Here is a 16,134-nt window from a genome sequence, read left to right on the forward strand (position 1 = left end):
GTAGTTGCAATCTATATGTATCAGCAGCGCGAACACAAAAACAGGAAGAAGAAATAGAATATAGTACAGCTTATGGTAGAGATGCAGCCCGTACACTGCTGTATAACTGCCCTTCTTGCTCCTTCGACACAGATCTTCTCTATAAAACGCTGATCACAGAAAGCTGCTGTTCAAGAAAAGACACAAGTAGAGCTAATGTATAAAACGTTGATTTCAAATTATGCACATTATACAAGCATAAGCCTCTGGAGCTGCTTAGTTACCACAAGGCAAATGGTGCAGAATAGGTCCACAGGTTTCATATCTTCTTGTTAACTTTCTAATACTAATGTAACATAAGCGAAATCAATTTGCCTTCAGTCATTGATATCTTGACGCAAATGATTTAACTTTATCTTTTCATAAGTCCTATTGCCACAGCGACATACAAGCAACCATGGTTTTTGACCTCCAGCTTTTATGGCCTCCTCAGCCAACTGCTCAGCTCTGTACAGTGTCACGCAATACACGATATTGTCTTTTTTTAATCCGAGAGCATTAGAAGGGGTCGTGATGACGGAAACTTCCCGGCGTCAGCATCGACGTTGGCGTCGCCATATGCGGGAAGCCTCCGCCTGCCAATCGTTGCAGGTGGCAATTATCTGGAGTTCCCGCGCTCCACCTGCCGCCTGCAATAACACCAGCTATAAAGAAACCCCGGCAATAATGAAGCTCAAGTGATAGAAGCTAGACAAGGACACTTCAGTGATAGGTAACAACGATTATGTTCTTGTGATTATAGTGGCTTATTGCAGTTACAAGTGCCGGTAGGAGTCGGAGTAGTTGAGTGCGTGCTCCAGGCATCGGAACGATAGCACAAATGAAGGGAAGGCGGAGAAGAATGCTCAGGCAGTTCCGCCTCATCAATCCGAGTGATCGCCTTTCATATTTTTTCCTTAGACCTTCGTGAGTCTCCTGACGCCTTCCTTTCAATAATGGTTTATTATATTGTTGCAGCAGCAGCGACCTTAGGCAGCAGGTGCAGCACCAGCCGCTGAAGATGATGACGCCCAAGTGCGGCCGAATTGAGCTTCCTCCTCGTTCAGGCGTCACGCGCCGTTCGGCTGCACGCCATCATATGTTCTAGCGCTTAAGCCAGTAAATCAATCATTTCCTTCATAGTGATGGCCTCATACTGATTGGCGCGACAAACTGGTGACTACGGACGTCTACTCGAACACCCGCTCCCAGCATTGCCAGCGCCGATGACAACGCCATGCCCGGTGACGGGCCCTCCCGCGCCGTCTCTGCGGTGTCCCTTCGCCTTCCCCACTTCTCGCCGGCCCATCCTCAACTCTGGCTAGCTCAAGTCAACATCCAGTTCACTATTCGCTGCATCACCACCGAGGCGCGGAAGTTTCATCACGTCGCTGCGTCGCAACGACATGAGATTGCCGCCCAATTCCGCGACCTCCTCATAACTCCGCCCGCCTCGACCCGGTTTCACACACTGGCTGGTGAACTCATCAAGCGAACAGCCGTCTCGCAACATCGCCGCCCGCAGCAGCTTATGTCCTCCGAAGAACTGGGGAACCGCAAACCAACACAGTTGCTGCGGCGGCTCCAGCAGCTCCTGGGCGTCAAGGCTGCCACCTTCGACCAAACCTTCCTGCACGAGTTTTTTCTTCAGCACTTGCCGTCATCGGTCCACCTGAATCTTGTGCCCGCCCAAGGGTTGTCTTTGTAGAAGCTCGCTGAGCTGGCGGATTCCGTCATGGACATTTCCTACTCCACCATTTCTCTTGGTGCAGTATCCAAGCCTCCCACCCCGCCATCATCTCTTCCCTCCCACGTGGACCTTCAGAGACTCCATGACGACTTCCACGCACAGATCACAATCCTCTCCGACCGAACCGCCGCACTGTCGACCTCCGGCTCTCTTTCGCCTTTCCGCCGCCAGACCTCACCTTTCCGACGTAGTGCTACCCCACCTCTTCAAACCAGCGATTGCTGGTATCATCGCACCTTTGGTGAATCAGCGCGTCGGTGTACCCCTCCTTGACGCTTCCAGGGAAATTTCCCACGACACCACTAGAAGAAGCAAGTGATGTCACCCCGGAGAACAGCCGCCTATGGTTCATTCGCGGCCACATCTCGGACCTCTGTCTTCTCGTCGACAATCAAGCAGAGGAACAGGGGAGCGTTCTCGCATGCAGCATTAGATGCTCCCCTTCTCGCCGCAGTGCCCATCGCTACAAGCCTCAAACCTCACTCCCGTCGTTACTTACGGCGAACATGCGCTTACACTAAATTTCGGCCTCCGACGTGCGTTCCGATGGGTTTTCCTCGTCGCGGACATACGTTACCTGATCCTCGGAGCTGATTTTCTGCGCCACTACAATCGGCTGGTGAACATGCACAGCAGGTGTGTCGTGGACACCGCGACGGACCTCTCTGTTCAGGGCCTCCGTCTTTGAGAACCGCTTGCCAGTATACCCAGCCCACGCCAGTCGGCCTACGAGATCCTCCTGGAAGAATAACCTTCTCTGCTCCGTCCTTCCAACTTCTTACTGCCCGTCAAACACCAGGTCACGCATCACATTGTGACCATTGGCCCGCGCACACACGCTGGAGCCCGTCGCCTTGCTCAAGACCGTTTACTGATCGCCCACTACGAATTCGGACACAGGCTGGAGGTCGGCATTATCCTACCTTTATCTAGCCCATTGGCGTCTCCTCTACACATGGTACCGAAGAAATCCCCACGGGACTGGCGTCCCTGGGGCGATTACCGCGTCCTCAACAACGCTACCGTTCTGGACCGCTTTCTCCTACCTCACATCGCGGATTTTACCGCCGCGCTGCATGGCGCCACAATTTTCTCTAAAATCAATATCGTCAAGACATACCACCAAATCCCTTCAGAACCATCCTATGTGCTTAAAACTACAATCATCACACCATTCGGCCTCTTCGAATACCTCCGCGTGCCATTTGACCTAGGTAACTCTGGCCAGACATTTCAACGCTTCGTGGACACAGTTACAAGGGGTCCCCCTTTCTGTATGGCCTACATCGATGAACTCGTCGTATTCATCCTCGATACGGAGCAGCACTTGCAACACCTCCGGCAGCTTTTTCAACGTCTCTTTGATTACGGTCTGATCAACAACTGAGCAAAATGTCAATTCGGCAAGTCGGAGCTCGACTTCCTTGGTCACCGTGTCAACCGCTCCACCATCCGGCCTCTCCCATCAAAAATCCAGGCCATCAAGACATTGCGCAGCCTATATCAAACCGTAAGCTCTGTGAATTTCTTGGCTTTAAAATGTTTATCTCCCTTTCATCCCTCACTGTGCTGCACTCCTCAAACCATTGACGGACATACTTCAAGGCAAGAAAACAAACTCCTCACAAATGACATGGTCTTCAGCTGATTTGGTTTTTTTCCAGGCTGCCAAAGCGAAACTATCCGACCTCGCTCTTCTTGCCCGTCCGCGCCCTGATTCACCCCTACGCCTCACGACCGATGCCTCCGGAGCCGTGCTACATCAGCTCGTGGATGGTCCTTGAAACCCTCTTTTTTTTCTCCCGCAAGATTTACGCTGCCGAAAGCCGCTACAGTACTTTCGATCGTGAACTTCTTGCCACGTACATGTCTGTGTGGGATTTCAAGCACCTCTAAGAAGGTCGGCAGTTCCACATCGTCGCCGACCACAAACCTCTTGTTATTGCCATCAAATTGGGGAGCAGTGAATCCTCGCCCCTTGAAATTCGTCACTTTTCGTACGTGGCAGTAATCACGACCGACATTAGACATGTGCAAGGTCTTGATAATTCCCCGGCGGATGCTCTGTCACGTGCTACTGCTTCTCTCGCCTCTGCTGCTCCATCACCGAACCTCGACTTAGCCGCCCTCGCAAATGCGCAGCAGCATGACTCGGAAGTTATGGACCTTCGCAAGAACCCTCGTCCACTGGTACTGCGTGAAATTCTCCTCCCTTCGTGCCCCGTCCCCATCATCTGCGACACTTCGGCCGGCACTCCGCGCCCTTTAATGCCCTCTGCCTTTCGTCGTCTTGTCTTCGATGCCCTCCACGGCCTTTCCCATCCCGGAATTCGCGCCACGCATCATCTTCGCACAAAACGTTACGTCTGGCCCGGCATCAACAAGGACGTGCGCGCCTGGGTCCGTGCCTGCTTGGCCTGCCAGCAGTCTAATACTCAGCGACACACGACCTCTCCATTCCACTCGTTCCCTCCGCCGTCAGGCCGTTTTCAGAACGTCCACATCGGTATCTTTGGTCCCTGGCCACCTTCCGCTGGACAGTCATATCTTCTTGCATGGATCGGTTAACTCGCTGGCCCGAAGCGTTCGCTTTGCCTGACGCCACCAGTGACTCTATCGCCAGAACCTTCGTCGCCGGCTGGGTCTCCCGGTACGGGGCTCCCCCTAACATCATCACTGACCGTGGCACCCAGTTTGAATCTTCACTTTTTTATAAACTTATGACTCTACTTGCTACTTCCTGAATTAGAATTACTGCTTACCATCCCATCGCCAAATGTATGATCGAACGCGTCCGTCGTTCGCTAAAAACACCTTTAAAAGCCCAACTCGACACCACCCACTGGACTGCCGCCCTACCACTGGTTATGCTCAGCCTCCGTGCTACATTGAAACAAGATCTTCGTTGCACTCCGGCAGAGCTTGTCTTTGGCTCATCCCTGCGTCTTCATGGTGAATTTTTCGATTTCTACCAACTTGTCTACAAGTACCGACCCTACCGATTACGTGACGCAGCTCCGCTATTTTTGCCGTCATCTCAGGGCGCCACATCTCCGGCGCCAGTCTCTACCATCTTCACATGTTCCATCCGAACTATCGATTTGCACGCACGTCTTTGTTCGCCGAGATTCTCTCCGCGAGCCGCTTCAGCGCCCCTACGACGGCCCCTTCCGTGTACTCGAAAGAACATCGAAGTTCTTCACCGTCGACATTCATGGGCGCACTGACACTATTTCAATCGACCGCTTGAAGCCCCGGGTGGCGGCCCTCCCCCGCCATCTTTCCCTGCCACTCCTCAGAAGCCGAAAGTATCGTTCCGGCTCCCAGCTTCACCGGACTCCTTCCCTAACGAGGGGGGAGGGGGGAAGGGGGGGGGGACTACCTTAGCAGCAGCAGCGGCCTTACGCAGCAGGAGCAGTACAAGCCGCTGAAGATGATAACGCCGAAGTGCAGCCGATTTGAGCTCCCTCCGTGTGCCGGCGTCACGCGCCGTTCGGCTGCACGCATCATACGTTCTGGCACTTCAGCCTCTAAATGAAACATTTCCTTCATCGCTCCGGCCTCATACTGATTGGCGCGACAATATTACAATGCGATTTTTTAAAATGCTGCAGCTAATAACGGACAATGAGGCAGCCGTATTAGCGATGTCGGCGTTTTTTTTTCACTTTGATATTCGTGCTGTCAACCTCTCTCCCCTATGCAATTCGTAGGCACTAAAAGCACGCAAAACAACACTTATCCTTCATAGCTGCCGAGTTTCTTTTGAGCACGTACCGTCTGATGAATTAGATCAATACCGCTCCATCACCTGGGAACCTAGGTACGCCAAAGCAGATTTTTGACAGTATCGCGTGACCGTCGATATTTCTCTTTATCTGCAGATGACGTCAGGAGGGCGCGAAAGGAACAGAGAAAGGACTATACAACGAAAGAACTAGATAGGCACAAAAAACAACAGGACAGGCCTCTCTACTCTTTGCTCCTTTCGCGCTACAGCTATGAACCAACTAGCCCTAACCTAAGAACTTCTCTTTATCATCGCCCAACGACGGAACGAATCAGCCAACTAGGCAAGATATGCGACATTGGAACGAAGCAGATCGAGAGCCGGCCGTCGTATGCTGGGCCGTTCCCGTAGCAGGCTGTTCTCGAAGCTTTTCATCGCACCGCTTAATCGGCGGGTCTTATATAGTTCCTATTTCTTCGTTGTATTGGCAGGCCCATATGATGTGGTGTAGGTCCGTCTCTGTGCCGCACTGTGCGCATTGTGGCTTATGGTCATCTCGGTAGATGGCGTGAAGTCTTTCTCTTCTTGGGAATGTTAGAATGGTGTGCTTTTGCGGTGCCTGTTGTTATTGCTTCTTTGTCTCCTTTTTATTTGTTTTTATCTATCGCGCGGCGCTTTTTCGGTTTTATTTATAGCCGTCTCTTCCAGTTTCCTTGTGCTCATTCTTTTGGCTGATGTCGCTTTTGTCAACAATTTGAGTGGATGGATAGATGGATGGACGGACGGATGGACGGACGGACGGACGGACGGACGGACGGATGGATGGATGGATGGGTGGATGGATGGATGGATGGATGGATGGATGGATGGATGGATGGATGGATGGATGGATGGATGGATGGATGGATGGATGGATGGATGGATGGATGGATGGATGAGTGAGTGAGTGGATGGATGGATAAGTGGGTGGGTGGGTGGGTGGCTGGATGGATGGATGGATGGATGGATGGATGGATGGATGGATGGACGGACGGACGGACGGACGGACGGACGGACGGACGGATGGATAAGGCTGAACTCTTTAAATCGGACGGTGGCTCAAGCCACCTAGCCATGACGTATGAAAGTTTACTCTTATCTTGATTTTAGCCACCAATCAGATAACCTTCGCTTGGTTACTTCTGCCCGCTTAAAATCTACTTTCCTTTTCAGTCCCTCCTTTATTCCTTCCCTTACGGCGCGGTTCAGGTGTCCAAAGATATATATGAGACAGATACTGCGCCATTTCCTTTCCCAAAAAAACCAATTATCATCATCATCACCGTCCCCAAACCCCAATGCCTTGGATAAATCAGCCCCGCTGTTTTCCACTGTAGGGTGAAGCCGTTGACAGAAAAATATCAAGGGTTCAGCCGTTTCCTCCTTCTCTCACATCAGGCAGACACGGCACCTGTCGGAAAAAGGCTCAACTGTACAATTCACAGCTATTTATCGTGAACTGGTAGAACGTAGAGGCTTTGCCACGAAAACAGGCACTTGATTCTCCTGAAGACGCATCGTGCCCTCATTATTATAAGATTTTAAAGGCCGAGTATTGAGCTTTATCTCGTGCGGTTTGGTGCGAGCAAGTAAACAACGTCAGCCTCGAACGAAATGATCAAACACGAAACAAGCTTCATGCTCCATTTCAAAATAATTCTGCTTGTTTGAGCTGTCAAGAATTATCCGGCACATTAGCATCGCTGCAAGAGGAATGCAAGATTCCGTTCGTTTTGCTCATACAGTCGGCTAAAGCTGTCACGAACATAAATTTGCGTCTAATTGACTTCTAGGAGGAAGGGCTGACAAATATATTGACACTGTACCATATTAATTTTGCCGCTTTTATGCTGTCACGTTGTGCCTAGTCACTTCTACGTTGGCAGTCATTTCTTTTTGTTGCAATATCTCTATAGGGTTGTTTAACTGCGGTAAACTGCGTCAGTTACCGAAAACTTCTGCGATCGTCTGCTATCAATACAAAGTATTGCCCAGTCGGTGGAGGCGGTAGGGGGGAAGGGGGGTGCTTTCTAGATAGTGCTTTGTTGGTGATGCGATATAAATGGGCCTTGTAATGACCGCTCTTGTGGGGTCATGCGCCTGTAAAAGCAGCCATCTAACTTTCGACGCCTTTTCTATTGTCGCTGGTGCAAGCTGGCTTAATTCGTTATAGCGCATATTAATGAACAGGCAACGCAAGGACTATAGATAGACTTGCAAAATAATCGTCGTTTACTTTCTGCTTAATCTGCGAGAAGAGAGCTGGTTATAAATTCATGATGCTCACTGGAAGTCGCGTCACAAAACAGGAACTTTGTTCTATTGGGGTAAGATTACAATTTTCAATATGATTGATATTAGAAGCACCACAACATATGACCAGGCTTAAGTGCAAACACTTGATCCAGCGTCTTTTTCTTTACAGGGCGACAGCGGGGCGCCCTTGATGCAGAACGTTGCTGGCCAGTGGTTCCTGCAGGGAGTGCTCTCAGGCGGCCCTTTCAATTGCGGTGACAAGGCGTTCCCCATGGTCTTCACGCGTGTGGCTAGCTTCGTGCAAAGCTTCATCAACCCTTATCTGCGCTCCAAAACGTACAACCGCAAGGCGCAGGTCTGCAGGTTCACGTGATGAGGCGCTGGTCGTAGTTAGCATGTTCTTGTGCACAGCGTGCCCATAGCGCACGCCTACTCAGGACGCAACTTTTAATTCGTCGCGCACCTCAGCGCGATCTGTACAGGGAAATAAAGTGATACTTTTTCTCAAATGTGCAGCCGGCTTTGCTTTCCATTTCTAGCTTTCCATTTTCCATTGTCACTATGCGTTCGCTTGGCCCTCTGTCATCGGACACTCAGATATACCCGGGGCTTTCAAGCGTTCGTGGAAACCGACTCGACAACTGGATGTTTAGTGACCGATCATTACCACTGACTGCCCTGAATTCAATTGAACAGAGTTGCATTTGTTTTACCACAACAATTTGAAGGATTTCGGAGCAAAAAGATTTTTTTTGACTCTTGATGCTGCGATATGCTGCCAATGGTAAGGTATATCGCAGCGTTTTGTCAACATCAGGAGACCGGACCTCACCATTGGCTGCCATTGGTTGCGATATGCAACCAGGGGAGAAATCCTGTTGCCAACAACCCAATGGCCTGGTCTCTTCCACAGACCATTGAAAGCCATTTGTACATCTGAGGGACTGATAAGAGAGGATCGAATGAACGCGAAAGATACGGTGGAAAATAGATAGCTTATAGAATAATGCCGCCTATGCTTCTGCACCGCGAGTTTGTTTCAAAGTTCACAAGCAGCAACAAGCTTGAAAATATCTAGAGTGAGTTTTTGACCAAATGGGGATTAATCAGATATATGATTTTACAATATAATGAAGCACATTTACTGACGGCAAAACGTTTAGAGAGGTACGCTGTAGAGACGAATATTAAGTCCGGCTTCTATCAGTAGCAAGAAATAATTCATATATCGCACACTTTATTTGTTCACTAAAGCCCTGGCTGTGGACACCTCTAAAACAAGATCAACAAATATATCTACGCATTTTGCCGCTGTGTTACCGGCAGGAAAATTTATAAACAGTATAAATATCAGATTCTTAATGTCCGCAATATAATTAGTTTTGTACATCCGCCAAACAAGTCTTAAACTTACCGCCCTTCTAGCATACTACGATCACCGACGACACCGATAACCTGCCATATCTAGAGAACTCCACTTGGCGCACAGAATCAGGTTCTGTTCATGCTGAATGAGGGTCAAAGCCTTACGTGGAATTACCAATGCAGCAACACTTCTTGCTTGTGCCGGTAGGAATATGTCGGTGTGAGCAGTTTCAAAGCAATGTCGATTTTCAAGTACGGGCCTTTTCTCACAGCCCCTCAGAATACCTCGACAAAGGAAAAGCAGTTTTACCTGTTCGCATGACCTTTTCTCCGTGTTGGAACATCGATAGCACGACCGCTCAAAGCAGTGGTCGAAGACACTGCCTTGTCGCAGCATGGGAAGAGAGCCACCTGTCGAAACTGAGACCGCACGTCACCTGCCTAGGTGTAGGAAAACGTTGACGTGAACGCGTGCCCCTGCTCCGCCTTATCTCGAGATAGCAGAGGTCAGACGATGCCCATAAAACCATCTGTGGGGCTTCCAGTTCCGTGCTTTGGAAGCTGTTGGCCGGGCTGTGTCTCGCGATCGTCACCATGAAACCACTACGGCTACTGGTTATCCTGCTCCCAGCGGTATCTGTGGCATATGATGTCCGTGAGTAATTGTACTATGCTACTAGACCTTTGTTTTTCTGATACGTAGTCGTCGCGTAAGATTTACTTGCCAAAATTATTTGTGCATTAAATGCTCGAAATCTTTATCACAAATAATCTAAAGGCACAAAGAGGTCTCCATTAGATGCTGCATATCATTAGGCAAAACAAAGAGCTGACTATTATTAAGTAGAAACCGTGTTTCGTTGCGATGAAACCCATGTACATTTTGCAATCAGTCGAAGGGTAAATTCAGTTTCTTTTATTTATAATGTAACCTTATAAAATTACTATACTACCTAAAAATTTAAAAAAATTGACTTATTTGGGTCACCCTAGCATAACCTGTTGGCAAGTTTCGCAAATTTTGGAAATAAAATGCCTTAACCGACACTTATTTCCCGCTAGTGATACCGGAGGCTACATTACAACTGCATTCACCACTAAAATGTGCCAGCTTGTGTTTTTAAGTAAGGACGTCCTGTTCGATAACATAAGCGGAAAGATTTTCTCATCCAATTTTTTGCCGATAATTCTATTTTTCGCTGCCGGACATGCGTCCCTATGACATCAGCTGAGAGCAATAATTACATGCAATTGCCCTCAGTGTCGCTTTAAGTATTTCAATGCAGAAATTCATTTACGGGCTGCATTTTCACCTGTCTTTGTCCGCACATTTTTTTTTACTGTACGTCTGTCCGTGGCGCCCCGATCGGCATAGATTTGAGCTGGATTCGAACCCAAGCCATTATACTGATATCATATTAGAGGCCGTTTGTGCCGAATCCAGAAGATAGCGCAGCTGGTTCTTTCGACAGGCATGCACGTCGCGAAAGCTTGTGCAAAGGCAACTTGCTGTTACAATAATTAGTTTGCAATAATTGCGACATCAACAACAGAGTTGCTAAAAACTGGCGTTAATTTCGTACGCAGAGAAGAAAAAGGGCGAAACAAAACTTTACTACGAGTATATCAAAGATATCCTACTAATGATAATTTGCATCCGTTTCTGAATGCAGAATATTTCAGTGGGAAATGCAGAGAAAGACTCCTTCAAAACGCAGCTTTTTTCACAGCTAAAGCCACCTCTCCGACGCCTCTGGAAAGCCGCTGACACCAAAACGTGCACGCAGGATGTGCATTGCTGGATGTGCCACCTTCGTTGCCTTGGGGTACGACGCCCGGTGGATGCCGTCAAACGCTTAGAAACGCTTTAGGGGTGCACTGTAAGCAGGAGTACGACTAGAGTAATCAGATGGGGCGGGCGGCTGTTAGACGTAGGCGAACACTTCGAGAGGCTTTCAGTATGGTGCGGCGATCCAGGAAGTGCACCGGTGACTAGATCAAACGCGAGGCGGGGCCCGCTAGCCGCCAGGCGCAGCCGCACTCGAGCGCCGGAAATTCGATAACACTTGGTTGCCGTCCAAGGCAACAGTGCGAATAAAAACTGCGAAGAAACGGGTGCATAAAGGATTGTTAGCTGAAAACACTCGCTGTCTAAGCATGGACGCGAAACATGGCACAGAATGTACAGGAGCGGATGAAAGTAAACGGAGCATGCTATTGGTTTTCAACAATTTTCGCGCGTTGCCTAATTCAAATTTACAGCAATAGTGGGTGCATACTGGTAGGGGACGCCAGTGCGCTTTCATGTGGACGAACAATGTTTCTTCAGTCCCTATAGGGAAGACGTGTTTGCGTTTAAAACAAAATCCCCTGCTCCGTTTTCTTCTGTCCGCACCAGTACGCACGGAATCTTGCAGTAGGGCAGTCCAGGCGCAGCAGTCGAACTTTTTATTTAATAGCGTACTTGAAATCAAATCACACACTATGAAGGTTAATTAGATACAATGAAAATAGTGACATAAATACTGAACACGCGCAGGCAGGTTCCAGAAACCAGAGACTGGAAGGAGCCATGAGTGCATTGCAATGTGAGCTGAAGACATGATTGCTGGTTGGTGATATGTTATCAGTGCATAAGAAACAAAGCAGTAAAAGAGCTTGCTTATAATGTAGTACACTCTACAGGCTGTGAGCGTGAACGGAAAAGTAAACAAGGGGAAGCAAAGGTTCCCCAAGAAAGCAGAACATAAAGAAAGACAATAAAATAAAAAGCAAATATCGTTTATTTTGCGAACCACAGTTTTGTAAATTTATTTGAGCCCAGGGAAATACAGGCGACCCACTTCGGTATTACTAGAATAAAAATATCCGTCCTGTTGAGAATTAAAAATTTACAAGTCAGAGTAATAAGGTTAAAGCCATGTTTCAGATGTGCCGATTGAAGAAAGTGAAGAATTTAATAGAGATAAATCTACCGTGCTCTTAATGCTCATTCAAAGGCTCCCTGCAACTAAATGGAACTGTGAGGCGCGTTATTTACACAGCGAACTTGAAAAAATTTTGATTGAGCAGAGTGATGAAACTAAGACATGTACGGACGATAATAGAAAGTTAAAAATAAACGAATAGAATGAATATAAAAAATGAATATGAGAAGTTTTGATGTCTATGATCTCTATTTATCCTGACTGATCTTTTAAGGAGCGCTTCCTGTGATGCAAAACAAGGCTACTGTAGATATTTCCAACATTCTTGAGGAAACATTTTTAATAATCATAAACTGTAAGGCACTGCAATGAAAATATTGAAGATAATGGTCTAGTCTTCCGATACATAGCAAATCTTTCTTTTGTAGTGTTTCCATCGCTCACATCGAGCAGTTAAGTTAGCCAAAGTAAACTAATGTGGACGATATTGACGATAGGAAAAAAAACGTTAATAGCAAAAAAATGCGACCCTGGGGACGGGAGATCTGCGGATATATTCATTTTTATATTTAAATCTGGGAATATACGAAAAAATATTCATAACCTCTTTTTCGTTCAAAAATGTTGTTATCGCGTATGAATTTTCAAGTCTGCGCTTCCTTAGAAGCCGATGGGAATAGTACACAACTCACCCTTGCTAGCTCTTTCCCTGGCAATTTTCATTCACATCTCTCTAAAAATAAAGGCAGTGACGATGGCGTTGTGAGTGCATTTATAGAAGTATGAGCCTATTAAACTTCCAAATAAAATAGCTAACAGGATGGTTACGACTTTGTAACGCGAGATCCAGCGATAGCTGTTTAGGCGTTTAGTTTAATTTAGGCTTTTAGGCGTTTAGTCTCTTGCCCACCATTGTAGTGGTCGCGGGATGCACCCTGCATTGGCAGGCGGCTGTTCGAAACAGAGCCACCCTTAGGCTTATGCGAACTAGGTTGACCGTAATATGAGGTGAGCATGGTAATGACCGGTGGGAGCGTTAATTTCATCAACCATTTCGGTGGATGTCATTAACGCTTCCACCGGTTACGCCGACGGCGACGAGGAAGCCAGGGACGGCCGGCTAAAAGTTATCGCTGTAAAATGATTCACACAAAGACCACATTTTGCGTGGCTACGCTACTTCGAATAATTAGGCAGATTTGTGGACAAGGGAAGTGTATATTCTCTCTCCCGGTATAGGTTACGGTGTCTGGTTCAAATTCGGTTGCCCAATTACGGCCTGCACCGGGAGCTGGAGTCCACCACATAGTGACCGTGGCCCCTTGTTGGGACCTACCTGCATATGTGCGTAGGAATGAACGTTTTTGCAATAGAATCGGATACGTGGGTTCGACGACGACACCAGCAATGACGCGAAACCTGGTCAACAAGTCAAACACACACAATAAATTTTATCGTAGTGCAATATAGAGATGCAACCGCCAGTATCAACAAAGCGCTTAACCATAGCAGTGCAGTGCTCACCTTGGGTTGGAGTGCGTTCTTTGCATTTTTTTTTGTTCTTGCGGCCTTATTCTCAACCCCTACATTATTTTATTGCCATTGTGCGCATTTAGCCATTTACTGCAAGTCTTGAGATATTGCTGTTGCGTGCGCATTCAATCAACTTTGATGCGTAGCGCGTCTATGTTTCTGTTCACGTGGGCGCTCTAAGCTCACGTGTAATTGTTGACTGGATGTCGCGTCTAAAAGATGATAACGACAATTTATTTTGAATTCCAGCGGCTCAAGTTGGTTTCCTTTTTATCTTTTTTGTTGACGCGTTTGTAATAATTGCACAATCAAGCGTAAGCAATGCATTGAAGTTGCATAGAAAGGAGAGTTGCCGCAGTAGAAAACAAACGCACACTAGTCTAAACAGAATGAAAAATTGCGCAGCACTGATACCATTAGCCGTACATGAGCTTAGTCAACGCTCATGCCAGTGGACACTAGACAGTTTTAGCTGTGCGTACGCAGAGTTAGCGTACGCGAGGAGTTTGCGGGGACGGTAGTGCGCATGCGCAGAACGCAAGCGCAAGCCTTGCGTCTTGCGTACGGTAGCCTTGCGTACGGTAGCCAGCGGAGTTTGCGTTGCGGCGCTTGCGTGGCTTGCGTACGCTAACTTTGACAAGATGGCGGCGCCCTGCTCGCCCGCTTCGGTATAAATACATGTCGCCGCTGGATTCTTCGACGCAATAGCTCGCTCAAATGGTAGCGGTTCGCTTTTATTTCGCCTAATCTTGCCCACACGTAGTGGTATAAGCGATAACTAGCCCCTGTTTTTCAGATAATTTGGCGATCTTCAAGCTCCTAGGCCTAACTATATTCAGTGTGTTTTCCTCGTAGCAACGACACCTGGCGAAGCAGTTTTCTAACTTTTAGCCAGTTCTTGCATTTTCTTCGGTTTGCATAGTTTTTCTTCTTGGAACAAAAAAGGCTCCCAATGCACTCACAGTAGTTATCAGTAATCACGGATGAAATTTTCTTCAACCGAGCGTTGATGTGGTTTGACTTCTTGTCACTAGATGGCGCCACGTGCGCCTGAGGGACGCTACGGCACGGTCAGCTAAAACTATACTTCGGAGCGGACAGCGTAACGCACGCAGCGCCGTAGCTCTTTGGGTACGCAAGCACTTGCGTACGCACAGCTAAAACTGTCTACTGAGAACAGACCTCCGCACGTAAAAGATAGTTACCGAGAAAGAAACCCACTGCTATTGCTGCGTGAGTTGTTCATAGTTAAAACTGATTGCATTTGAGTTATCCTTTTTTATTAATCTCCCTTAGCAGTATGCACCACACAGCCGGAAAATATGAAATGCGCTCCGTAACAGGGAGCATTCATTAAGAGAATGCTCGGCACAATCGTTGAAGTGAAGCGAGCAATGACCAATAGTAAGATCAGGTTGACGACGGTAAAATGTTTTACACCCATTAAAAATCTGTAATTAAAACGCAGAGTTAAGCACTACCTGTGCCGAAGCAGCTGCTCCTTCTCTTGCCAGGTGGTCACAATTAACTGCACCATGGCTCTTCATGCATACAAGCTCGTATTCTCTTGAAAAACGCAGGCACTGACGGTACGAACTGCGGCCAGACCCCCATAGAACCGGTGTTAGACGAAGAAGACCGCATATTCGGGGGCAAGGAAGCCGTGCCGGGCAGCTGGCCATGGCATGCTGGTGTCTTCACCAACGAAGTGTTCTCAAAGCACATATGCTCTGGCGCACTCATCTCGGACAGGCATGTGGTGACGGCAGCACACTGTCTCCTGTGAGTACGGAAGAAACGTTTTCGTGCATTGGCTGGCAAAGCACCCAGTTGCATATTGAGGCCGTTATTGAAGCCTGTGTTGGAACGCAGCACCATCCTTAGGCTATTCAATTTGTTCTGGGCATACTTTGCTTCCCATTCGCAGCGTCTTCGGCCTCAGTGAAATTTACAACTATATTTAGTTTTTCGTTAATTTAGCTTTCTTTCGGCTCGGAGAAGGCTGTTGCTGCTCTGCGCTCAAAATCGCTGGCATTGTCAACACCGGAGGATTGTTACGCCACTCAGCTCCTATTGGGTCAACTCGTTTTTAAAGCTGTAATGCGTGCCGTATCACCTATAAAAGAACAGTAACAATGTCATTTTGTTTTCTGTTCACAGAACCAAATGAACTGCTAAAAGCTTTATGAAACGGAGTATTTCAACATGCATATCATAAAAAGTTCGTGGCAAGCTCCTAGAAATGCAGGATACAGGACCTGCATGTCCTAAACACCCCTGTGTTTATTAAAGTTTTCACCCCCACCACCACCGAAAAATAAGTTTGTACAAAGTGCTACCATCACGTCAGCACATCCTAATAGTACCGCAGTCGTAAGGCTGCATTGACGATGAATCTGTGTTGCATAATTTTTTGAACTAATTATTCGCCTGTGTAAAGCGGGTTGGTCACCGGTAAGTTTATGAATTTCTACTTTGTTTTTAGCCCCCTCCGCCTTCACGCAATGAACCTAAAT

General features: G+C 47.7%; 2 protein-coding genes across 2 annotated transcripts in view; both read left to right on the forward strand.

Annotated features, from left to right (window-relative positions):
- The window catches only part of LOC144119104 (chymotrypsin-like elastase family member 2A), a 29,659-nt gene extending 21,369 nt beyond the window's left edge, over positions 1-8,290 (forward strand). The window contains exon 6 of the mRNA XM_077651819.1: positions 7,963-8,290. Within this exon, the coding sequence (XP_077507945.1) occupies positions 7,963-8,166 (204 nt within the window). The 3' untranslated portion in view covers positions 8,167-8,290. The remainder of the gene's footprint in view (positions 1-7,962) is intronic.
- A 1,418-nt stretch (positions 8,291-9,708) lies between these two features.
- The window catches only part of LOC144121824 (chymotrypsinogen A-like), a 40,092-nt gene continuing 33,666 nt past the window's right edge, over positions 9,709-16,134 (forward strand). The window contains exons 1-2 of the mRNA XM_077655236.1: positions 9,709-9,813; positions 15,199-15,400. Coding sequence (XP_077511362.1) covers positions 9,753-9,813; positions 15,199-15,400 — 263 coding nt within the window. The 5' untranslated portion in view covers positions 9,709-9,752. The remainder of the gene's footprint in view (positions 9,814-15,198; positions 15,401-16,134) is intronic.

Source organism: Amblyomma americanum, chromosome 2 (genome assembly GCF_052857255.1).
Source record: "Amblyomma americanum isolate KBUSLIRL-KWMA chromosome 2, ASM5285725v1, whole genome shotgun sequence".
Classification (NCBI taxonomy): domain Eukaryota; kingdom Metazoa; phylum Arthropoda; class Arachnida; order Ixodida; family Ixodidae; genus Amblyomma; species Amblyomma americanum.